This window comes from Mastacembelus armatus, chromosome 18 (assembly GCF_900324485.2).
Source record: "Mastacembelus armatus chromosome 18, fMasArm1.2, whole genome shotgun sequence".
Lineage (NCBI taxonomy): Eukaryota > Metazoa > Chordata > Actinopteri > Synbranchiformes > Mastacembelidae > Mastacembelus > Mastacembelus armatus.
Window position 1 is genome coordinate 330,097 of NC_046650.1, and position 25,174 is coordinate 355,270.

General features: G+C 39.7%; 1 protein-coding gene across 3 annotated transcripts in view; it reads left to right on the plus strand.

Moving 5' to 3' along the window:
* Nucleotides 1-25,174, plus strand: part of ache (acetylcholinesterase (Yt blood group)) — a 38,572-nt gene that overhangs the window by 6,561 nt on the left and 6,837 nt on the right. For all 3 annotated transcript variants that reach the window (XM_026298890.1, XM_026298889.1, XM_026298891.1), the window contains 4 exons: nucleotides 15,847-16,372; nucleotides 18,842-19,065; nucleotides 19,163-19,423; nucleotides 24,480-24,702. In XM_026298890.1, the coding sequence (XP_026154675.1) occupies nucleotides 15,940-16,372; nucleotides 18,842-19,065; nucleotides 19,163-19,423; nucleotides 24,480-24,702 (1,141 nt within the window). In that variant the 5' untranslated portion in view covers nucleotides 15,847-15,939. The remainder of the gene's footprint in view (nucleotides 1-15,846; nucleotides 16,373-18,841; nucleotides 19,066-19,162; nucleotides 19,424-24,479; nucleotides 24,703-25,174) is intronic.

Below are 25,174 nucleotides of genomic sequence, written 5' to 3' on the forward strand. Positions count from 1 at the left end.
GACTATTATTTTCAACATCTACATGAATGTTAAAATCTCCCACTATAATGACTTTATGTGATCTAAGCACTAAATCAGATAGAAAGTCTGGAAATTCAGTTAAAAACTCTGAGTAAGGGACAGGTGGATGGTACACAATGACAAGTAGAACTGGTTTTTGTGTTTTCCAGTTTGGATGTGAGAGGCTCAGAGTGAGGCTATAACTGTTCTGAGGATGAAAGTTTAATAAGTTTGAGTGGAAGATTGCAGCTACTCCTCCACCTCGACCTGTGCTTCGAGGAACATGATAATTTTTATGACTGAGGGGGTTGATTCATTCAGACTGACATATTCATCCTGCTGCAGAGTAAGTAAATTTTGTGATCAGTTATCAAATCACTTACTAACAGAGATTTAGGTGAAAGAGACCTCCATCCGCTTATAGCGGGTATAGATAATGGATGGACCCTCTATACCAGGGTCACAGGGATCTGCTGGAGCCCACCCCAGCTGTCTTTTGGGTGAAAGGCTGGGGTACACCCTGTACAGGTCACCAGTCCATTGCAGGGCCACATGTAGACACACAGAGACAAACAACCACTCACACTCACTCCTATGGGCAATTGTAGAGTCACCAATCAACCTAACATTCATGTTTTTGGACTGTGGGGGGAAACTGAAGTAAACCCATGAAAGCAAGAACATGCAAACTCCACATAACCCGGGACCTTCTGGCTGTGTGGCAATGATCCTAACCACTAAAAGAGTGGTGGCTCTAAGGAAAGTGATGGCTCTAAACCCACACATGAGCTTGGACACACTCTTGATCATGTCTTATCATGTGATCTACCTGTTCTTAATTTGGAGGTTTGTGACACCATATTTTCAGACCATATGCCTTTGAGTTTTGACATCACTCTGCCTTGTAATAGTGCTAAACATTGTGCTCCTGCTCATTGCTCTCGCGTTATTAACTCCTCCACTGCCATTCAGTTCTCTGCGTACTACAATAGGAATGGTGCCATTCCCAAATCTACACTCTCTATTACAGACGAGCTCTATTCCTGGTTACATTCCACCTGCCAAAATGTATTGGATGCTGTGGCTCCATTTAAAACCACGCAGCCCAAGATCAAACCTGAGCCCTGGCTAAATAATGAGACCCGTGATGTGAGATTCGAGTGCAGGTATCTTTTCATCTTTTCAATTGTTAAGAGACAGTTGGCGTCGTTATCAGTCTGTAGTAAAAGGAAGGACTTTTCTAACATTATTCTCTTAAACTGTTGTGTACTGTTTAAGACTGACACACTTCTTAGTGCTTCTCAGTCTGCCTGTCTTTAAGCCTCATTTGAAAGCTGTGAAAACTTTTTTTCATTTTTTTTATTGATAAGGTCACGGTTACGAGGGCCCAAATCTCACCTCCTGTTTTTGACCCACCAGTGCCTGCCCCTTGTTCTGCTTTCCCCCAGTTTGAGCCTGTCAACATGTCTCAGCTGCAGGAGATTGTTGGTTTGTTGAAACCATCAGGCTCTCTGCGTGATGGCCCCAGTTCTACAAGTCACCCCGGTAGACCTGGGAAGACCCTGAAGTTTTAAATTTAGGTTTCAAAATGGACTTCAATCTTAAGCTTGACAGCCAGATCCGATCAGAGGTTAAATCCAGTTTCTTTCATCTAAGGTAGTTATTCAAGGTTAAGCCGTTTCTCACTCAGCAGCATTTTGAAACTGTAATCCACGCCTTTGTTACCACCAGGCACTGTAATGCACTTTATTTCGGTGTCAGTCAGTCCTCTATTTCTCAGCTACAGCTTGTACAAAATGCTGCCGCACGTCTTTTAACTGGCACACTCAAATATGAACATATCTCCACGGTTTTCTCCTCACTCCACTGGCTGCCTGTGGATTTTAGGGTCCATTTAAACTCCTTTCATTTGTTTTTAAATGTTTAAATGGTGCTGCCCTGCTCTACTTCTCTGAGCTCCTGCATGCTTACATTTCGACTCAGCCGCTCAGATCTGCTGACCAGCTGCTACCGAAAACCAAGCATAAGCTCAGAGGGGACTGAGCTTTTGGGGTGGCAGCACCAAAATTGGGGAATGAATTGCCTCTCTGCATTAGACAGGCCTCCTCATTGACTTTTAAATCGCTTATTAAAACTCACTTATTTTCAATGGCGTTTGACGCAGTCTGAGTTGTTGGCATTATTTGTCATTTATTTTTCTTATTTTTGATTAATTTGTGTTTGTGGTCTTGGTGTTTACTCCTGTTTTTGTTCTTGTGCATATGTCACAAGAACACCAGGGTTAGGATTGGGTCAACTTTGGTTGTTTTTTAAAGTGCTACATAAAAGTTACAGTTAAGGAAACTGCAAAGAGGCATTTTAGAGTGTCTGCATCCCGGTCCCCAGTCTGGATTGTCAAACCCTGGGTTGGCCAGATTTCTAGAGATGAGAGCCGCACCATACAAAGTGGGATGGATGCCGTCCCTTGCTACCAGACCAGGTTTTCCTGAGAAAGTGGACCAATTATCTATGTCTAGTTAGTAAAGAATTAGTTTGTATTATTTCAGCACAGATCTTTGGAAAGTCACTTTGTTTAACTTAATTCTGGTAGTGATATTTCTATTACTTTTGCCAAAGACAGAGTAGCGGTAACTAGGTCTACCATGTCACCATATGCACTGAGTGAACTGGCCAGCTGCTGCACACACACTCAGAAATAGCCCATGTTGAACTGCTTAGCAGTGATGTTGCTTTGCCTGCATCCATGTGCGCATTTGTTTGTTGGTGTGGATCTGAAGCCTAGTCATACCAGAAAGTAATACAGTGAGATTGAACCACACATCTTGTGAGATAATGCCATTGAACTGCTATAGCTGGAGAGCTGATTGGTACCTTGATAACTAGTCAAGCTAGGGGTAATCAGTGTAAGTAGCTCTCAGTTAAAAGAGAAAAATCTTCCTTGTGTAAGGTCAATTAACAAACTACATTGCTATGGCAATATGTTAATTCCCAAGTTGCAATGTGACATTACGAGCACAGGAAAATGTTTTGGACTTCCACAAATTATAATTTAAAAAGACATTATTATCACTTATAGAATAATTGTTTGAGCAAACAAAAATATATTCTGTGCTAAATAAATAGCTGTATGTGTGTGTTTGCAATTATCCATAGAAATGCATATTAATAGACTAAGCTGTGGCTTACCTTTACTTATTTGTCCTCTCAAAATTGCTGGTCTTGGCACTCACCTCCCATTCTCTTGCTCTCTGGACATCCTCTCTCTGCGTGTGCTCAAATTTTGTTTTATGCTCGCTCAATTCTGGCACATTGTTACACATGCCAAACAACCAGTCAGTCAGAAAGAATGTCAGGTATGGTTTCTTCAAAACAACAATACTTCAAAACATTGTATGCTTGAGGCTGTATTACCCTTGAGTCTTGTTACACAACATGTGACATATGGAAATATAATCAAAATAATACAGTAGTGCAATACAAAAACACTTTGTAAGAGTAACTGAATTAAATGTTTAAGACCACTTTGACTAGAAAAGCAACCCTCCATTCAGATGACACAGGCTTCGAGAATTGAGAGATAACCAGGGAGCTGAGCTGAGCCATAGTTTATGCCATACGATATATAAAAATATAATATGATAGTTATCTTAAAAGCTTATTTTGGTTGAAAACATGACAGTTTATCGTAAAAGGTATTTGTGCAATCAACCCATCAAACATCTGACAAAGTTGAACTCACACACAGAAAACACACAAGATGTGAATTTCCTTCACCCCCATGAGCAAAACCACTACTGGCAGTGTTTCCATTGAAATTAACACAAATCACTATTTTTAAAGTTTAAGATGCTGGTGTGATCAGACTTTTATTTTAAAATTTAGCACCAGCTCCAACTTGTTGGCTTAAGATGTTTAACTTTAAGCTCTTTCTTAAAATGTAATCAACATGTTAAACTAAAGTGTGTCCTGTAATTATGTCATAATCACAAGTGTCTTCAAGCTTGTAATCAGTCAGTCTGCCTATTTAAAAGGTGAAAAGTAGTCACTGTGCTGTTTGGTATTGTGGTGTGTACCACACTGAACATGAACCACAGAAAGCTAAGGAGAGAGTTGTCTCAGGAGATTAGAAAGAAAATTAAAGACAAACATGTTAAAGGTAAAAGCTATAAGACCATCTCCAAGCAGCTTGTGACTACACCTGCACATATTATTCAGAGGATTAAGGTCCACGGGTCTGTAGCCAACCACCCTGGACATGGCCGCAAGAGGAAAACTGTTGACAAATTGAAGACACGGCTGATATGAATGGTAACCAAAGAGCCCAGAACAACTTCTAAAGAGATTAGAGATGAACTCCACTGTTGAAAGCAAATCATGAAAAAAGCGAGATGGGAATTTGTCAAAATGCATATTGACAAGCCACAAAGCTTCTGGGGGAATGTCCTTTGGGCAGATGAGACAAAACTGGAGCGTTTTGGCAAGTCACATCAGCTCTATGTTCACAGATACTAAAATGAAGCATACAAAGGAAAGAACACTGCACATGCTGTGAAACATAGAGGAGGCTTGGTTATGTTCTGGGGCTGCTTTGCTGCATCTGGCATAGGGTGTCTTGAACCTGTGCAGCGTACAATGAAATCTCAAGACTATCAAGACATTCTAGAGCAGGGGTCTCAAACTCAATTTACCTGGGGGCTGCTAGAGGCAGAGTCTGGGTGAGGCTGGGCCGCATCAATCAGTAATAAATATGATCTGTTAAGTCTATTATTGTTTTGTTGTATCTGTTGTCTAGGCAACTACATTGTAAAAGCTAAGGTTAGCTTGTAAAGTTTTTTTTGTATTTTTATTAAACAGATGTACTATTCTATTTTAGTTTCGGTTTCAGTTTATAATATCTATTTTTTATATTTAACATTTTTATGGTAATGAAGAATATGCACAATGCATAATGCACAGTGTATATGCAAAATAATGATCTGATGAAAATAAAGAAAATAATCCTGAATTCTAGATAATAAGATTAAAAGGACTACGTTTGTTATACATTTTATTATGTGTTTACATTTTTGACAACCAATGCAAGTAGTATTTTGCAGCAGTGGTGTCTTTGTATAATGTATTAACGATGATTTGAGAGAAATATGTTATTTAATATAAAACCATGCAGAAGGCGCTCTGTGGCGCGGCAGGAATTTGAACAGCGTCCTGAGTCGTAGCTGGGCGCCACGGACAGACGCCGAATGGCACCGCCGGTGTGCGTACACTAATAATTTTAAAGACGCGACGCTACGCTGCATTTCTCGTTCGGTGTGCGACCCCCTTAAAGTTCCATACATATCAAACTTGCGGGCCGCACTAACATTAAACTTCCATATTAAGGCAGGGGCCACAAACTATTGTCCTGCGGGCCGCGAGTTTGAGACCCCTGTTCTAGAGCAAAATCTGGTGCCCAGTGTCAGAAAGCTTGACCTCAGTCACAGGTCATGAGTCCTCCAACAGGACAATGACCCAAAACATACAGCTAAAAACACCCCAAAACACTAAGAACAAAACACTGGACTATTCTGAATGGCCTTCTATGAGCCCTGATCTAAATCCTATTGAACATCTGTGGAAAGAGCCGAAACATGCAGTCTGGAGAAGGCACCCTTCAAACCTGAGACAGCTGGAGCAGATTGCTCCCAAGCAGTGGGCCAAAATACTTGACAGGTGCAGAAGTCTCATTGAGAGTTACAGAAATTGCTTGATTGCACTGATTGCCTTAAAAGGTTGTGCAACAAAATATTAAGTTAAGGGTACCATCATTTTTGTTCATGTGTTTCATTAGTCCTGCTGCTGGATTGTTGCCCATCTACGCCCCTATACAACTTTCCTGATGTACTGGCAGGTCTCCTGCTTTTTCCTCCATGCTCTTGAGACTGTGCTGGGAGACACAGCAAACTTTTTTGCAACTGCATGTATGGATCTGCCATCTTGGAGTAACTGGACTACCTATTCTACTACCTGTGATAGAGGTCCTGCCTCATTTGGCCACCACATGCCATGCCATTCCCTTTTTGTGGTTGTCTTGCTTGCCTCTCCATTGAAACTGTTGTCACTTTCATTTGCGCCAAAGCAATAATGAAGCAACACTTTAAGATATGTACTGTATTTACATGTTTTTTTTAAAGCAATCTCAACTAATTTTTAGTGTACTGTTTCCAAAAATTTGGCAGGTTTTAAAATTAATTGATCTGTATAAAGTTTTGTGTAGTTTAAAATTGATTTTGACTTCCAGTTCAGTGTTTTAGTGTGAAAAACAACTTGCACATGCCCCCAGTGAAACCAATCCCCTTGTGAACTTCATACACAAATTCTTCAGTCTAATTTAAGAAGTGACATGCTTTCTCCCCACCCAGTCATAGTCCCTCCATGCAGTGTCTTGCTCTGCCCTCCTCCATTTCCCATCTTCTTCCTGTTTGCTTGGTATTCATCACTTTCCCTTTCCCTCCTCTTTTCTCAGGGATTGGCTTCAAACGTTATCAAAGTTAAACTGGGATGCTAATTTCACTGGTACATTTAAAAGAATAGTTTTAGATTTTGGTAAACACCTTCTTTTCAGGTGTGACTTTAGAGATTCAGTATCAGTTTAATACCTTCGGCTATGTCTAAAATCCTTCTCTTTTTTTTAGCAATATAGTGTCCAAAATTTATAGCTGTCCATTTTAAGAGTATGTGTAAATATGTGTAAATATATTCCATTTACTGTTACCAAAAACTGTATACTGCAAAGATGTGTGGCTACAACCAGCAGTGATAATGTAAAATGATTACAATAAGAAAGCATAGATACTACCGATTGTAGAAAACTGTTGAAGTAATAATAACGAATAGGAGAGTTAAGATAGAATCGGGATGCTTAGCAAAAATACTGGAAACTAGGGGGCCCCAATTCTAAAATACACCTACCAATACCCCCCCAAAACCACAAATTGTTGTCTTCAAATTTTTGTTTGATCCAGTGTACATTTAAAAATACTGAACTTAGTGTTTATACTAAGGACAATACATAAAATTGTAGAGGTTTGTGGGTTTGTACAGTACACCTCCACAGTGCTGTTAGCCTAAAATAAAAGGCTTCATTCGTAGCAATTCAATTTCAATGTTAAAAACAAATGCTTAGATATGACAGACAATGATAGCCTATGGATTATATTGTTTAAGTTAGCTAGGTGAACCATTGAGATGCAGTACTAGCAAAATGTTGCAAAAGTGGGTACAAAACACGTGAAAACAGTTCCTAGTGAATGAACTTTGTGAGCCTCTAATTTTCATATGAAACACAATAATAGGTAGAGATCACAGAAAATAAAATTTGGCATTCAACAGTAAAAGGAAACACTGGCACTGAAACACTCCATCTCCAAAGCATCTGGCTGTCTGGCAAACCCCCACAGTTATAGCAGTGGCTTCCCTAAGTTCAGCTGGAGGTCTCAAATTACAGTGTGCCTTCCTCTCTACTGAGGTTGTAACCCATAGAACTGAGCTAGGTTAAATTTCATATTTCAACAGCATTATGGTAGTATGGCAGAGACAAACTGGTGCCAGCACAAATTTTACCTATACAGTTGCAGTGTTTCGAAAAGTCATACTTTTTTACTGCAGTATGTTTGCGGTGGCTTTGCGTCAGGAATGCAGTGGTGTTGATCATTTGCTAGGCTCAAAAAACTCCAACATGCAGTTCTCCTTTCTGTTAACGGGTGACGCAAAACCTGTTAGTCTGTTAGTGGATGAGAAAACATACAGGTCCAATGCCTGCACCAGATAAATAAGGAAACTGCATCTTTTCCAGTCAGGACTTTATAGGATTTCTCACCTCTGTACCAGTGGTATTTCCATCCAGATGATGGTATAATCTGTTCCACAGTGATTCACATATCTAGTCAAAGGTCTATTAAATATAGAGCACAACAGCATAAGATACTAAAATAATAAACACTATGTACAGTTTGCTATAACTTCAAATCAGATATCACACAGCTGCTGCCACAAGCGTATCTATGTTGTCTTTACTTTTATCAGTAAAAATACTGTCAACTGTACTTCATTAAAACACAATATAGCTGACGACAGAGAGCTTAAACATTAGGTTTAAGTACACTGCTGCACTATTGTAAATCAACTCTCCCAAAGTACTATTTTATAATATACTTTTTCAGTCACCCTGTGTAATTCCTAAGAAATAGCAACATACTATAGCATACAGCAGCAGATTGTTGTGGAGGATGGTGAAGGTACAAAACTTAGCACTATCACACTGACAGCTCAAATTCGATTTCAGTCTGTGTTTGACTCTGTTTTAACTTCATGAATTAGTCTTATACAGACAACAAAACAGAAACAGTTACATAGGTCAAGGTCAGCATAAGAGATGGGTTTTTAGAGAGGATTTTAAACTGTTTAGAGACTGGGCCATTCTGGTATTTAGGGGTGGACTGTTCTAGAGTCAGGGAGCAGCAGCAGCAAAAGCTCTGTCTCCTCTTGTTTTTAGCTGTGTTCTGGTCACATCCAAGAGCAGTTAGTTTATTGACCTTAAGGTTCTGGAAAGGACATGCAGGGACAACAGTTCTGTTAGGTACAAGGGGGCTAGACAATTTAAGCATTTAAAAAAAATCAATAAAATCTTAAAGTGAATCATGTAGTTGATGGAGCCAATGCAATGAGGCCAGTACAGCAGAGAGGCAGCTGCGTTCTGGACTCAAAATTTGCCATTGACAACAAATGTGAGATTAATAATTTACCTGGAACCAATTCAATTCAATTCAATTTTATTTGTATAGCGCCAAATCACAATACAAATCATCTCAAGGCACTTTACAAAAACTAAAACTAAAAACCCAACAATTCCCTTATGAGCAAGCACTTGGTGACAGTGGAGAGGAAAAACTCCCTTTAACGGAAGAAAAAACCTCCAGCAGAACCGGGCTCAGTTTGGGCGGCCATCTGCCTCGACCGGTTGGGGTGAGTGGATAGAGCAGAGAGAAAAGAACAGCAACAATAAACAACAAAGGTTGGTGGGACCAGTAACTGCACATCAGCGATATACAGCTCCAGGACCAGGGACACCTGCAGAAGGTACAGAGAGAACAGAGAGAGAGGGAGAGAGCACAAGGTTAGTAACATTCAATGGTGGAATATACATGAGGAGGGAGGACAGAAGAGAGGGGAGGGGAAGGGAAAGGGGGGGGGGGGTTAGGGTAGGGGAGCTCAGTGCACCGATGGTCCTCGGGCAGTCTAGGCCTATAGCAGCATAACTAAGGGATGGTTCAGGGTTGCCTGAAGCCATCCCTAACTATATGCTTTGTCAAAGAGGAAGGTTTTAAGTCTAGCCTTAAAAGTATAGAGAGTGTCTGCCTCCTGAACCCAGGCTGGGAGCTGGTTCCATAGGAGAGGAGCTTGATAACTAAAGGCTCTGCCTCCCATTCTGCTTTTGGAAACTCTGGGAACCACAAGTTGACCTGCACTCTGAGAGCGAAGTGGTCTATTGGGATAATATGGTACTATGAGGTCTTTGAGGTATGAAGGAGCTTGATTATGAAGGGATTTGTATGTGAGAAGAAGGATTTTAAATTCTATTCTATATTTTACAGGGAGCCAATGAAGAGAAGCCAATATAGGAGAAATATGATCTATCTTGCTAGTTCCTGTCAGGACTCTGGCTGCGGCATTCTGGATTAATTGGAGGCTTTTTATGGAGATATTGGGACATCCAGATAGTAATGAGTTACAGTAATCTAGCCTTGAGGTAACAAATGCATGGACTAGTTTTTCTGCATCATTTTGAGACAGGATGTTCCTAATTTTGGAAATGTTGCGCAGGTGGAAGAATGCAGTTCTAGAGATTTGTTTTATGTGTGAGTTAAAGGACATGTCCTGGTCAAAAATAACTCCAAGGTTTTTTTCAGTAGTGCTAGAGGCCAGGGTTATGCCATCTAGAGTAGCTATAGACGTATAGAGAGGTATAGAGGCTATAGAGCTATTGAGAAAAGTTATTTCTGAGATTTTTTTGGCCCAAATATAATGACTTCTGTTTTGTCCGAGTTTAAAAGTAAAAAGTTACTGGTCATCCAGGTCTTTATGTCAGTTAGACAGGCTTGAAGTCTGGTTAACTGGTTTGTGTTAACAGGTTTAATAGATAGATATAAATGAGTGTCATCTGCATAGCAGTGGTAATTAATAGAGTGCTTCCTAATGACATATCCTAAAGGAAGCATGTACAGGGTGAACAGAATCTGTCCTAGCACGGAGCCTTGTGGAACTCCATAACTAACTTTTGTTCGTGTGGAAGGTTCATCATGGACATGAACAAACTGGAATCTGTCCGATAAATAGGATTGGAACCACTTTAACGCTGTTCCTCTGATACCAATCACATGCTCCAGTCTCTGTAATAAGATGTTGTGGTCAATGGTGTCGAATGCTGCACTAAGGTCTAGGAGGACAAGTATTGAAACAAGTCACAACAAACGAGGCTAAGAGAAGATCGTTGGTAACTTTCAACAGTGCTGTTTCTGTACTATGATGTGCTCTAAATCCTGATTGAAAATCTTCAAATAGTTCATTCCTGTGTAAGTGGTCTGATAGCTGCTTAGCAACAGCTTTTTCTAGGATTTTAGAAATAAATGGCAGGTTGGATATTGGTCTATAATTAGCCAAGACTCCTGGATCAAGACTAGGCTTTTTGAGTAAAGGTTTGATTACTGCAGTCTTAAAGGCCTGTGGTACGTAGCCTGATACTCGAGATAAATTTACCAAGTCCAATAAAGATGAGTTCATTAATGGCAGGGTGCCTTTAAGCAGTCTAGTCGGGATGGGGTCTAAGAGACACGTTGATGATTTCGATGAAGCAACTACTGATGTAAATTCAGAGAGATCTATGGGAGAGAAGCAGTCTAAACATAACTGAGGTCCTACAGATGATTCAAGAGCTACTGTAGTAGAAGATTCATTTATTGCAGGTATAGGAAGCATCTGCTGAATTTTATCTCTAATAGTTGTGATTTTATTTGTAAAGAAACTCATAAATTCATCACTGCTGAGAGCTAAGGGAACACTGGGCTCAACAGAGCTGTGACTTTTTGTCAGCCTGGCTACAGGGAAACCTGGGATTGTTCTTATTTTCCTCTATTAGTGATGAATAGTATGCAGTTCTGGCTTTACGGAGAGCTTTTTTATATGTTAGTAGACTATTTTTCCAGGCTAGAAAAATTTCCTCTAACTTTGTGGAACGCCACTTCCTTTCCAGCCTTCGTGATGCCTGCTTAAGGTACGAATATGTAAATTATACCATGGGGCTAGTCTTCTCTGATTCACTAACTTCTTTTTCAGAGGGGCTACAGAATCAAGCATTTCACGCAGTGAGGTTACAGCGCTGTCAACAACATGATCAGTTTGGTAGGGAGTGGGATTGAAGCAGCTGCCCTCCACTATGTTTATACTTGGCATAGACGTAAATAAAGATGGAATCATTTTCTTAAATTTATTAACAGCGTTGTCGGATAAACATCTGCTGTAGTGGAATTTTCTTCCAAACGCTGCATGATCCATCATTTTAAATTCAAAAGTTATTAAAGAATGATCTGACAAAACAGGATTTGGGGGAAAAACTATTAGATTGTTCAATTTCGATGCCATAGGTCAGAACAAGATCAAGGGTGTGATTGAAACAGTGGGTGGGTTTATTAACATTTTGAATGAAACCAATTGAATCTAATATAGAATTAAATGCAATGCTGAGGCCATTATTTTCAACATCTACATGAATGTTAAAATCTCCCACTATAATGACTTTATCTGATCTAAGCACTAGATCAGACAGGAAGTCAGGGAATTCAGTTAAAAAGTCTGAGTAAGGGACAGGTGGACGGTACACAGTGACAAGTAGAACTGGTTTTTGTGTTTTCCAGTTTGGATGTGAGAGACTAAGAGTGAGGCTCTCAAATGAGTTAAAATTGTTCTGAGGATGAAAGTTTAATAATAAGTTTGAGTGGAAGATTCTAGCTACTCCTCCACCTCGACCTGTGCGAGGTGTGTTTACCATATTCATAAAGTTTCTAAGAATCCTTTCAAAGAGCTCCTAACTTAGCTTGAAAACTTTTAGCTAGGTGTTTCTTCTTAAGAGCTATTTTTGACCAATCTTAGACCAAGGAAAATTCAAAACTTCTTATCTATATTGACACACGGCCGTTGGTAGACGCTGTAACATTTGTACAGTCCTTATTGGGATCATCTGCCTGGGCCAACACACAAACAGATATATTAGATGACACAAAAAGTATTCATCTCTTTAGCGCACATAGTCTGTTTTCGTCTTCTGGCAACTCAGTGTTCCCAGCTGCTCAACAATGCTGTCCTTCTAAGCAGGGGGTATTGTGATTGATTGTCAAAAAAACATGCACACACACACACACACACACACACACACAAAGCATGATATAGGCTATTATAAGCCTCTGCTTTGAAAAAACAGGCCTGTTTTTATATATTTTGACAAAATGACAAATATAATTTGTCATTTTGCTGACAGGATATCAGAATTGGATTTCAAAATCAATGTAATACAATAGATATTATAACATTTTTTTTTTATCTCTAATTCTTGTTTTAGTAGCCAGTCATTAGCAACAATACTAATTAATCAGCAGCAAATAAAGTATGTTAACCCCTTGGAATTAACAGTTTTTTTGCATTAAATTTCCCATAAAATGTAATCTGATCTTCATCTAGGTCAAGACAATAGACAATTCTAATTTCTCATGTCTTAAATACTCACATTGCTGGAAATAAAGGTAAGTGAGCCCTTGGAGTTTATAGCTGGTTAAACCTTGTTTGGCATCAGTGGTTTAAAAATACATTTTTTTCTGAAGCAGTTCTGTTGTGGCTTAACTTAGATACTTATGGTCATTGTCCTGCTGCAATAACCAAACTCTCAGATGCTTATTATGAACAGCAAACTTAAAATGTTTGTCTTTTAGCAGCCAAAGTAGCTATAAACCACACCTCCAAACTCTCCCTTAATTGGACTTCTGGTGTGCAAACTGCTGACAATAATTAGCTTGTGTTGTAGTAATTAATGTATGCATCATTTACTTTCCTCTGAATGTTTAATTGTTGTGGGTTAGGATGAGAAATTGTCATTTGTGTGTTCTCAGCTTAAGCACATTGTGTTTGTCTATTGTTGTGACATGGATTAAGATCAGATCACATGGCAACCTACTGAAGAAAACCAGTTAATTTCGAAGTGATCACATTTGTTTTTTTGCCACTGTATATATTATTCTGTATTGCACAGCGTTAATATATTTGTGGTATTTGTATTATTGTTCAAGTTTACTGTTCACAGCTTATGACAATAAAACAAATGTATCTTTCAAATGCATACTGTCCCAATTAGTACATATTCATGTCAGAATACCTTAATAATTAAATGCCAAATGTAAATGTTTTATATTTCAGTTAAAAAATTAATTTTATCTGATACATTGATATATTTTTTTTTTTTTTTTTTTTTTGAAGTATCAAAATTGGCATCTGCCTTAAATGTCCTGTAGTGTCTAAATGTTATGTGGGGTCTGTTAACTGGTTCTGGTTTAGCTCATGTTACCACTAGGCAAAAACCCAGGATGTGTCTGGTACATTTTAAGGACCAAACACAATCAACATTCCTGATATAGATAGGATGCTGCTCCCCACCATGTAAATCACTCCACTTTACAATGATGACCCCCTTATGGTTGAGTTAAGATGTGATCTAGGAAAAGGGTTACGGTGGATTCGGCAATTAGTGGTTATGGTTAAGGTTAGGGTTATTCTCTAGGAAGTCTAAGTCACTGTAAAGTCCCCATAATGAATGTAAATCAAACTTGTGTGTTGTATGTATCAAAATTGAAATCAGAATTCTTATTGAAAGCCGGTTTTCAACCAAGAAGTACGCGGCTCTGATGTTTGTATTCATCCAAATATTTTTATCTTTTGAGTGGAGCAAAAGCTTCAGAGAATGTGCAGAATGCTGTGAGTTGGATGGAAAAACTATGTTTTACTTTCTTCATTACTGATCTCAGTAACTGATCTTAGCAGGTAGCTACATGCTACACTAGCATTTATATAGCTCATGACAGCACTGTAGAAAGTGTTGTGTAGTAAGTAAAAGCAACAACGTTTTGACACTAAATGTTGCCTGAAATGTACCTTGTGTGCACTTAGCTACAACATTAGGCATATTTTCATTTACTACTACTAAGATTATATCATCTGTGTAAAGGCACATTATTTTGCATTTGCTTATACTTGTACAACAGTGACTGGACATAGTTGTCTCCCACCTGTTAGACTGTAGGTTGCTGTTTATGTTTTGTAATGTATGGTTGCCATAGAGATAGGATTAGTGTGGAGGTGTTGTAAGAGATATGAGTGTGTATGTGTGTGTGTGTGTGTGTGTGTGTGTGTGTTCTTCAATACTATTTCTGAACACACTCCCTCTCAGTTGTATATAGAGAATCTATTTTGGTGAAGTCACCTTTCTCTGTCCCTGACACATACAATACTTTTAGACAAACAGGATGACAATATAATCAGTAACATGAGTTTACCAACATTGCCAACAGCATTTTCTTAAGTCATAAAATAACCAAGAAAAACTGTGAGGAGGTTTTGCTATAAGATGATCCAGATGCCAAGTGCCACATTAATCCATCAAATATATGCATATTACATTTATTAGAATTTTACCCTATTTGTTTTTTTTTTATATGACCACTTATCTGCCTCATCATAATCCTAGTAGTTGGCCTTAACCATGTCAGCATACAGAACGAAAAGAAAGGAAACTTAGTCATAGAGATTTCAGCAATTGCATTAGGATTTCATTACTACATAATGTATACTGTAGGATTTTAATGAGAAGACACCAAAAGTAGTAATTCCCAATATGTGACTGCTAAGCCCAGATCTACTTGCATTACTTGCAATCATATGAGCAAAATATTTAAACTGAAATAAATAAGGTTGGCTGAGTGGTTAGCACTGTTACCTCACAGCAAGAAGGCCCCAGGTTCGCAACTCATCAGGGACCTTTCATGTGTGGAGTTTGCATGTTCTCCTTGTGCTTGCATAGGTACTCCGGTTTCCTCCCACAGTCCAAAAATATGTATATCAGGTTAACTGGTGACTCTAAATTGCCCATAGGAGTGAGTGTGAGTGTCTGAGGTTGTTTTTCTCTATATGTGGCCCTGTGATGGACAGGTGACCTGTGCCCTGGTGGTCCAGACTGTACCCCTGTCTTTCACCCAAAGAGAGCTGGGATAGGCTCCAGCAGATCCCCATGACCCTGGTTAGGAATAAGCAGGTATAGATAATGGATGAAACAAATAAGACCATAAAACTTGATATTCACCCAGGGACAGAAAGAGAGAATTTATATATTATACATGCCAGTGCATATACCTTGTTGGCTGACATATACAGATATAGGATTGGTTGTCTTTGGTAATTTTTGTTTCCTCACATCGTTGCCATTTCAATGATATTTATCTGTTTTACTCTGACCATGACAAAGCCTACAGGCAAGCTTTGGTTTAGCAACAAAGTTGTGCTATGTACTGCAAGTATTGCTTGAGTGTTGACCTTTTCAGTCTGCATTGATGACAGTTCCAGATTTCCTACTTCCTCTGCTCTGTCATCCCATTCTTCATCTGATTTCTCCCTGACCTGACTTTCAGTCTGTTCTCCATCACTCTCCTTTGTGTAATTATATTTCTCTCTCTCTCTCTCTCTCTCTCTCTCTCTCGCTCTCTTTTTCGATGCCTGTAGAACTAAGAAGAAACACAGCAGGTCCTGCCTTCCCTGACGGCAGAAAGAATCACAACCACAGCTCCAACCACACAAACTTTGTTTTCCTCTAAAATGCAGACCGTTGGTCTTCTCCTTCTCTCCCCAATCCTCCTCCTGTCTCTTCACATCTCTACCTGCACCTCTCAAAGTGATGGAGACCTTATTGTTCAGACACGTGCTGGTCGAATCCGTGGCATCCGCCTTCCAGTACCAGACCGAAGTTATGTCACCGCTTTCCTGGGCATCCCCTTTGCAGAACCACCAGTTGGGAAGCGGCGTTTCCGTCGTGCTGACCCCAAGCGTCCGTGGACAGGCGTGTATGAGGCCAGTGCCTACCCCAATGCCTGCTATCAGTTTGTGGACACGTCATTCCCTGGCTTCCAGGGCATTGAGATGTGGAACCCAAACAGGGAGATGAGCGAAGACTGCCTGTACCTCAATGTCTGGGTGCCCTCCTCACCCAGACCTCACAATCTGACTGTCATGGTGTGGATCTATGGTGGAGGTACTTGATTATTGTTCAGAATGTAAACAAATAGATGTCACTTTTCCAGTTGGGGCATTGGCTTGGCAGTAGACAACAAGCAACAGAAACAAGGCCCCTTATTAGAGATTCAAAAATAATACCTACTGTAAAATTGGTGTTCATAATCCAGCTAAAAAAACACAGTAGGTAGAAAAAAGTACATAGATGAGCACTACATAACAATGTAACAATGGTCATATTATAGCAGCCACTTTTTAATTTGAAATTCAAACTTGTTTGAACCTGGGAAATATATGATCTGTAATGTGTGGTTGCATTCAAAATTTACCAGGTTGTGTCCTGTACTCCAGCAGGGAGCATAAAATATTTAAAATGGTTTTTCTCTAGCCTGCATCTGTTTAATATAATTTACTCCTCCACTTTTCTGACTAGATATTTTGGAAGTAGTACTTTGTGCGGTGAAAACATTGCATTAAGTGGAGTCGTGGTGCATGTGTAGATTGTTTTAACTCTTTTGGCCATATATAAACAATATATCATACAGTGGGTATGGAAAGTATTCAGACCCCTTTAAATTTTTCACTCTTTGTGTCATTGCAGCCATTTGCCAAAATCAAAAAAGTTCATTTTATTTCTCATTAATGTACACTCAGCACCCCATCTTGACAGAAAAAAACAGAAATGTAGAAATTTTTGCAAATTTATTAAAAAAGAAAAACTGAAATATCACATGGTCATAAGTATTCAGACCCTGTGCTCAGGATTGAGTAGAAGCACCCTTTTGAGCTAGTACAGCCATGAGTCTTCTTGGGAATGATGCAACAAGTTTTTCACACCTGGATTTGGGGATCCTCTGCCATTCTTCCTTGCAGATCCTCTCCAGTTCTGTCAGGTTGGATGGTGAACGTTGGTGGACAGCCATTTTCAGGTCTCTCCAGAGATGCTCAATTGGGTTTAGGTCAGGACTCTGGCTGGGCCAGTCAAGAACGGTCACAGAGTTGTTCCGAAGCCACTCCTTTGTTATTTTAACTGTGTGCTTAGGGTCATTGTCCTGCTTGAAAGGTGAACCTTCAGCCCAGTCTGAGGTCCTGAGCACTCTGGAAGAGGTTTTCTTCCGGGGTATCTCTGTACTTGGCCGCATTCATCTTTCCTTCAATTGCAACCAGTCGTCCTGTCCCTGCAGCTGAAAAACACCCTCACAACATGATGCTCCCACCACCATGTTTCACTGTCGGGATTGTATTGGGCAGGTGATGAGCAGTGCCTGGTTTTCTCCACACATACCGCTTAGAATTAACGCCAAAAAGTTCAATCTTGGTCTCATCAGACCAGAGAATCTTATTTCTCATAGTCTGGGAGTCCTTCATGTGTTTTTTGGCAAACTCTATGCGGGCTTTCATGTGTCTTGCACTGAGGAGAGGCTTCTGTCGGGCCACTCTGCCATAAAGCCCCGACTGGTGGAGGACTGCAGTGATAGTTGACTTTGTGGAACTTTCTCCCATCTCCCTACTGCATCTCTGGAGCTCAGCCACAGTGATCTTTGGGTTCTTCTTTACTTCTCTCACCAAGGCTCTTCTCTCATGATTGCTCAGTTTGGCTGGACGGCCAGGTCTAGGAAGAGTTCTGGTCGTCCCAAACTTTTTCCATTTGAGGATTATGGAGGCCACTGTGCTCTTAGGAACCTTGAGTGCTGCAGAAATTCTTTTGTAACCTTGGCCAGATCTGTGCCTTGCCACAATTCTGTCTTTGAGCTCCTTGGGCGGTTCCTTCGACCTCATGATTCTCATTTGCTCTGACATGCACTGTGAGCTGTAAGGTCTTATATAGACAGGTGTGTGCCTTTCCTAATCAAGTCCAATCAGTTTAATTAAACACAGCTGGACTCCAATGAAGGAGCAGAACCATCTCAAGGCGGATCAGAAGAAATGGACAGCATGTGAGTTAAATATGAGTGTCACTGCAAAGGGTCTGAATACTTATGACCATGTGATATTTCAGTTTTTCTTTTTTAATACATTTGCAAAAATTTCTACATTTCTGTTTTTTTCTGTCAAGATGGGGTGCTGAGTGTACATTAATGAGAAATAAAATGAACTTTTTTGATTTTGGCAAATGGCTGCAATGACACAAAGAGTGAAAAATATAAAGGGGTCTGAATACTTTCCATACCCACTGTATGTGTTATGGAATTACACAAGCCCATTAACCCCATCATTGCAATTGGGCCACTGACCACAGCAATTTGCAGTAAGCATATAAAAGAAACAGATATTTATGGAGCACAAGATTTATTTTATGCAAGTAATATGTTATGGTACAGTATGTTTTAGAACCCAAATCATTATTTAATCCAACTATTATATTAGGGAGCTGGCCAAATTTAAAGTTATAAATACACAAACAGATACAAACTGACCTTTTATCCCATGCAAGGACATTTTCATATTTATATATTTAGTACTATACAGTGATATTTAAAATTTCCAGGGTTCTATAGTGGCTCTTCTTCTCTGGACGTGTACGATGGTCGCTACCTAGCTCACAGTGAGATGGTCATTGTGGTTTCCATGAACTACCGAATTGGTGCCTTTGGCTTCCTCGCTCTGCATGGCTCCTCTGAGGCTCCTGGCAACGTGGGATTGCTGGACCAGAGGTTGGCACTGCAGTGGGTACAAGATAATATCCATTTTTTTGGTGGAAATCCCAAACAGGTAAATTTCTGTGTTTTATATAAAGTATTGTATTTTTTGCAAACAAAGAATAATGTGAAAGCAAATTTTGACCTTGATCTTTTTATCTGTTAAACAGGTGACTATCTTTGGAGAGAGTGCTGGTGGTGCTTCAGTAGGATTCCATCTCTTGTCTCCAGAAAGCTGGCCTACCTTCACCAGGGCCATCCTCCAGAGTGGTGTTCCCAATTGCCCCTGGGCCTCGGTTAGCCCTACTGAAGCCCGCAGACGGGCCACATTGCTGGGCAAACTGGTTGGCTGCAATGGAGGCAATGACACAGAGTTAGTGGACTGCCTGCGCAGTAAAACTCCACAGGAGCTCATCGACCAGGAGTGGCAGGTGATGTAGGCTCAGTCATTACCAGTCACTGAAGCACAATTCATCTTTATTTCAATTCAGTTCTCTTTATTTATATACTATAAATAAAAGACATACACAGTAGGGTTCAGGCCTTACAGAATTATAAAGGAAAAACACAACAAATCCCCCCTTTTCCAAACACTAGGCAACAGTAGAGAGGAGAAACTCCCATTATCAAAAGAAATAGACTTTGAGGCTTGAAATAGGCTTGAGGAGGGGAGGGGAGGGAGAGAGAGAGCACAAGGTTAGTGACATTCAATGGTGGAATATACATGAGGTGGGAGGAGAGGAAGAGAGGGGAGGGGAAGGGAAAGGGGGGGTCCTCGGGCAGTCTAGACCTATAGCAGCATAACTAAGGGATGGTTCAGGGTTGCCTGAATCCAGCCCTAACTATACGCTTTGTCAAAGAGGAAGGTTTTAAGTCTAGCCTTAAAAGTATAGAGAGTGTCTGTCTCCTGAACCCAGGCTGGGAGCTGGTTCCACAGGAGAGGAGCTTGATAGCTAAAGGCTCTGCCTCCCATTCTGCTTTTGTAAACTCTGGGAACCACAAGTAGACCTGCATTCTGATATTGAAGTGGTCTATTGGGATAATATGGTACTATGAGGTCTTGATATGAAGGAGCTTGATCATGAAGGGATTTGTATGTGAGGAGAAGGATTTTAAATTCTATTCTGTATTTTACACGGAGCCAATGAAGAGAAGCTAATATAGGAGAAATATGATCTCTCTTGCTAGTTCCTGTCAGGACTCTGGTTGCGGCATTCTGGATTAACTGGAGGCTTTTTATGGAGATACTGGGACATCCAGATAGTAATGAGTTACAGTAATCTAGCCTTGAGGTAACAAATGCATGGACTAGTTTTTCTGCATCATTTTGAGACAGGATTTTTGGCAATGTTGTGCAGGTGAAAAAAGGCAGTTCTAGAGATTTGTTTTATGTGTGAGTTAAAGGACATGTCCTGGTCAAAAATAACTCCAGCTTTTTTTGTCTTCACTTTTCCTCAGACATGCCTGTGGATAAAATGCAGCAGCAAAAAAGATCTCTACCTGTATCACCATCCATCCTATCTTCACAATTATGCACTCCATTGCTTAGTAGTGATGACAAAATAATTTCATGTAAAAATATTTCACATGAATTCACATTTATTTAGTAGTTCACTACTGGTGATTTACTGTAGCAAAAGATACACATACATGTTTTTTTTGTTTTTTTTGTCGATTTTAGTTGCTTTTAGTAAAAACCTTGTTGAAGAAAAAAACATATGTCACTTTGGTGTATGTATTCTAATTATACCTATTCTAAATTAACCTATAAAGAATCTAGGCTAGGCATAAAAACAAGTGGAAATGCATTACCAAATTCATTCATCCATGTCAAGTAATGTTAAACAACTCTGCCAACATCAGCGAGAAGGTGAAGTGGCGTGTCCTCCTCTCTTGGGTTGCCTGAATGCTGACAGTCACTCCACACTTTGTTTCAGCTGCATGCGTTATCACCTACAGCTTAAAATCTGCAGTATAATGAGGTACAGTTTAGCATGTAAATGATCGTTTTTACTTTTCTGTGGTACAGTATTATTTTCATGAGTCAAGGGTGCCATCCAACACTAGTGACTACTCGGCAAAATCACTGTAAATTAACACATATAGGTCACTTTGCTATATAAATCTCATTCCAAGCCAGAGTAGTTTAAAAAATAAAAAATAAAAAAAATAAGTGTTGACTTTTATGGTACTTATACTGTGAAGGCACAGTCAATTGGCTCACGTTTGTGGATCCTGTCCTTTCTCCTTTTCTGTCCTTAGTTGGTATGTTTTCTGACTTTCCAACTTCTGTCCTGCTGGCATTTCTCTTTTTATTTGTCCATCGTCTTCTTCTTCTTCTTGTCCTTTTGTAAACTATCCAAAGCTTGTTTCCAGTTTGAAAACCCTGTTTTGGTAAACAAGCTGTCCTTGTTCTTTTGAGAAAGATCTTTCCTAATAAACCTGAAACCAAGGTATAGCAAAGCATTTTTGAATGTGGATTGTGGAGGATGTTTTTAAAATAATATGCAGTCCTATATCTCAAGATCTATGTTATCATATAATGTCTATCAATGCAGCAGTTCATCAGGGCCATTGTCATCTGCACTGACTCTGTGCTGTGCTGTTTGTGGTTTCTGAACACTACATTTTTTAAATAATAAGATAACCTGAACAAATGAGGTTCCCTTTTATATTATGTTCTTAGAGTGGACTATGTTTTCCCATTGGAATGTTTGATAATTCTATGATGACTGGTTGTCTAGTTTTCATAGAAATGCGCCACCTTTTGATGTGCAGCATAGGTTTGGCACGATTCTGGGCTGGTTTGGGACCAATAATACGCCCATTCTGGTACTCAAGTGCAGAAAACAGAACTTTATTCATGAAGAGATCCAGGAACAGAACACAAAACTGAGGCAATGGCTTGACAAGACTGGGTCAAAACAGGTAACAATGAGACATGGGGAACATGACCTCAGGGAACAAGACAAGACGTGGGGGCCGGGTCTCAACAAATAAGGAGTCGCACCAGACCTAGGGGGGAACATGAACTACGGGAAAACAAGGCATGAAAGTCCAGGCCGCACACACACTAGGGGACCCACCGGACTACAGGGAAACATGAACTACAGGACAGGGCAGGGAAGTCTGGGACACACGCACAATTGGAGACGCACCAGACTATAGGGAAGCATGGACTAAGAGACGAGGCAGATTAATTCAGAGACAAGAACACATGAGTACATGACTAAGAACCTAGTCCATGCATTTGTTACCTCAAGGCTAGATTACTGTAACTCATTACTATCTGGATGTTCTAGTATCTCCATAAAAAGCCTCCAATTAATCCAGAATGCCGCAGCCAGAGTCCTGACAGGAACTAGCAGGAGAGATCATATTTCTCCTATATTGGCTTCTCTTCATTGGCTCCCTGTAAAATATAGAATAGAATTTAAAATCCTTCTTCTCACATACAAATCCCTTCATAATCAAGCTCCTTCATACCTTAAAGACCTCATAGTACCATATTATCCCAATAGACCACTTCGCTCTCAGAGTGCAGGTCTACTTGTGGTTCCCAGAGTTTCCAAAAGCAGAATGGGAGGCAGAGCCTTTAGTTATCAAGCTCCTCTCCTATGGAACCAGCTCCCAGCCTGGGTTCAGGAGGCAGACACTCTCTATACTTTTAAGGCTAGACTTAAAACCTTCCTCTTTGACAAAGCGTATAGTTAGGGCTGGCTTCAGGCAACCCTGAACCATCCCTTAGTTATGCTGCTATAGGCCTAGACTGCCCGAGGACCATTGGTGCACTGAGCTCCCCTACCCTAACCCCCCCCTTTCCCTTCCCCTCCCCTCTCTTCTCTCCTCCCACCTCATGTATATTCCACCATTGAATGTCACTAACCTTGTGCTCTCTCTCTCCCCTAGTTTGTGCTCTCTCCCTCGCTCTCTGTTCTCTCTGTACCTTCTGCAGGTGTCCCTGGTCCTGGAGCTGTATATCGCTGATGTGCAGTTACTGGTCCCACCAACCTTTGTTGTTTATTGTTGCTGTTCTTTTCCCTCTGCTCTATCCACTCACCCCAACCGGTCAAGGCAGATGGCCGCCCAAAATGAGCCCAATTCTGCTGGAGGTTTTTTCTTCCGTTAAAGGGAGTTTTTTCCTCTCCACTGTCGCCAAGTGCTTGCTCATAAGGGAATTGTTGGGTTTTTAGTTTTAGTTTTTGTAAAGTGCCTTGAGATGATTTGTATTGTGATTTGGCGCTATACAAATAAAATTGAATTGAATTGAATTGAATTGAACCTAAGACAACAGAATACAAGACATGGCGAGGAAATCCAGAATAATAAACAGAGTTTTCTAGGAGAAACTAAAAACTTTAACAGACACGAAGTAGAAACTACTTAACTCACAGGCGGTACACAAGGCAGTCCATGGTTACAACAGAAAGTCTTCGTGAGTGATTTAGGTAGTGAGTTAACAACCAAGCAAACAGAACATACGAAGTGAGGTACAAACAGTTCCCAACAAACTAAGAGGTTCAAGACGGGCAGAGTGATTTTGGACAGACAACCTGGCGGTTTGTCTATGGCTCTCAAGGGGTATATAAGCTGAGTGCACAAAACAAGACAGAGGTGAATCAAATCATAATCAATGAGAAATTTAAAAAAGGAAATTGAAAAAAAGGAAAATTGAAACTGAAAAATTTTAAATTGAATCTAAAAATTATTAGACTTGAAAGCGAAAAATACTTTTACTTTGTGTCCTCATTTCTGTTCAGTTGTTATTGTCTCGAATCTCATTCTATAAATAATGATAATTTTGTTAAAAATTGCAGATTGAATTGAGGCATTTTAGTGAGTTTATTTAGGCAGCCAGCAGCTAAGAAATAACAAAATGGCTGCAGTGTACAAATTTTTTTGTTTTTCACTGGGGAAAAAACTTTTGTCAACATCATCAGGTTTTATCTTTGGCAGTGTTGACAAATCCACCCATAACCTGAATAATGTGGAAATATCATATTGTTTTTTGAACACTAAAATATTCCAGTGTTATTTCTTGGTCTCTATACCTATATAACTCTCTATAACCTTTTATAAAATACACATTTGTAGAGCATGGACAAGGTGTGTTCTGCTTTAGATTGTATAGTTTAATAGTTCATATTAAATTAATTTATTAATATATAATATTATTACTGAGCAGGGTTTTTTTTGCCAACACTATTTTGTTCCAAAATGACCACCAGAATTATGCCACTTAATTAAGATACATCCAATATACCCAGTGTTTCCAGTGTAAACAAGCTCTTTTGGTTGCAGGAAAATTGCAAATCAGGTACAGAAAATAGACTTTTAGCACAAGAAAATTGCATAAAGCCTATGTTTGGACTAATGCCAGCATTGGACCTGCATGAAAATAGGGACCTTTGTCTGTTATGTATTAGCATGTTATGTCAAAGTCACTCAGATGAACACCATGTGGGTCTGTCATTTTGGTCTGCTCAGGTCTTGCCATGGTCAGCCCTCTTTCGGTTTTCATTTGTTCCTGTTGTGGATGGTGAAGTTTTGCCTGACACTCCAGAAGCCATGCTCAACTCTGGTAACTTTAAAGACACTCAGATCCTCCTCGGGGTCAACCAGGATGAAGGCTCCTACTTCCTGCTATATGGGGCACCAGGGTTCAGCAAAGACAATGAGAGCCTTATCTCCAGAGAGGACTTTCTGGAAGGTGAAGCTCATTTAGCTGGAAAGAATGTCACCATAAAACAGACATTGATGTGGTAATTTCTGAATGTATAACTGCATAAACTTAAGTTATTAATTTCATTTTCTTAATGTTGAGTAGTCAGAGAGGAAAAACAAATGACCCCTATCAGATTGTCAGATTTGTAGATTCTGTGTATGAAATGATTACTGATATTTTGCACTTGCATTATGAAGTTGTGAAATTAAGTACCCTTTAATACTACTACTACTACTACTATTAATAAGAATATCACTTTTTCACTCTTTTTGTAAATATCCAGCAATTGTGTTACCATATTAACAAATTTGCCAAATTTATCTGATTTTGTATTTTACTGTTCTTTTTTTCCAGTATCATACAGATGAACTAAACCAATCCATAAAATGCTATTCCATTTTATGAAATCATGGTCAAAGTTATACCGCAAAAATAATAAGTTTACCTAAAAATTTTA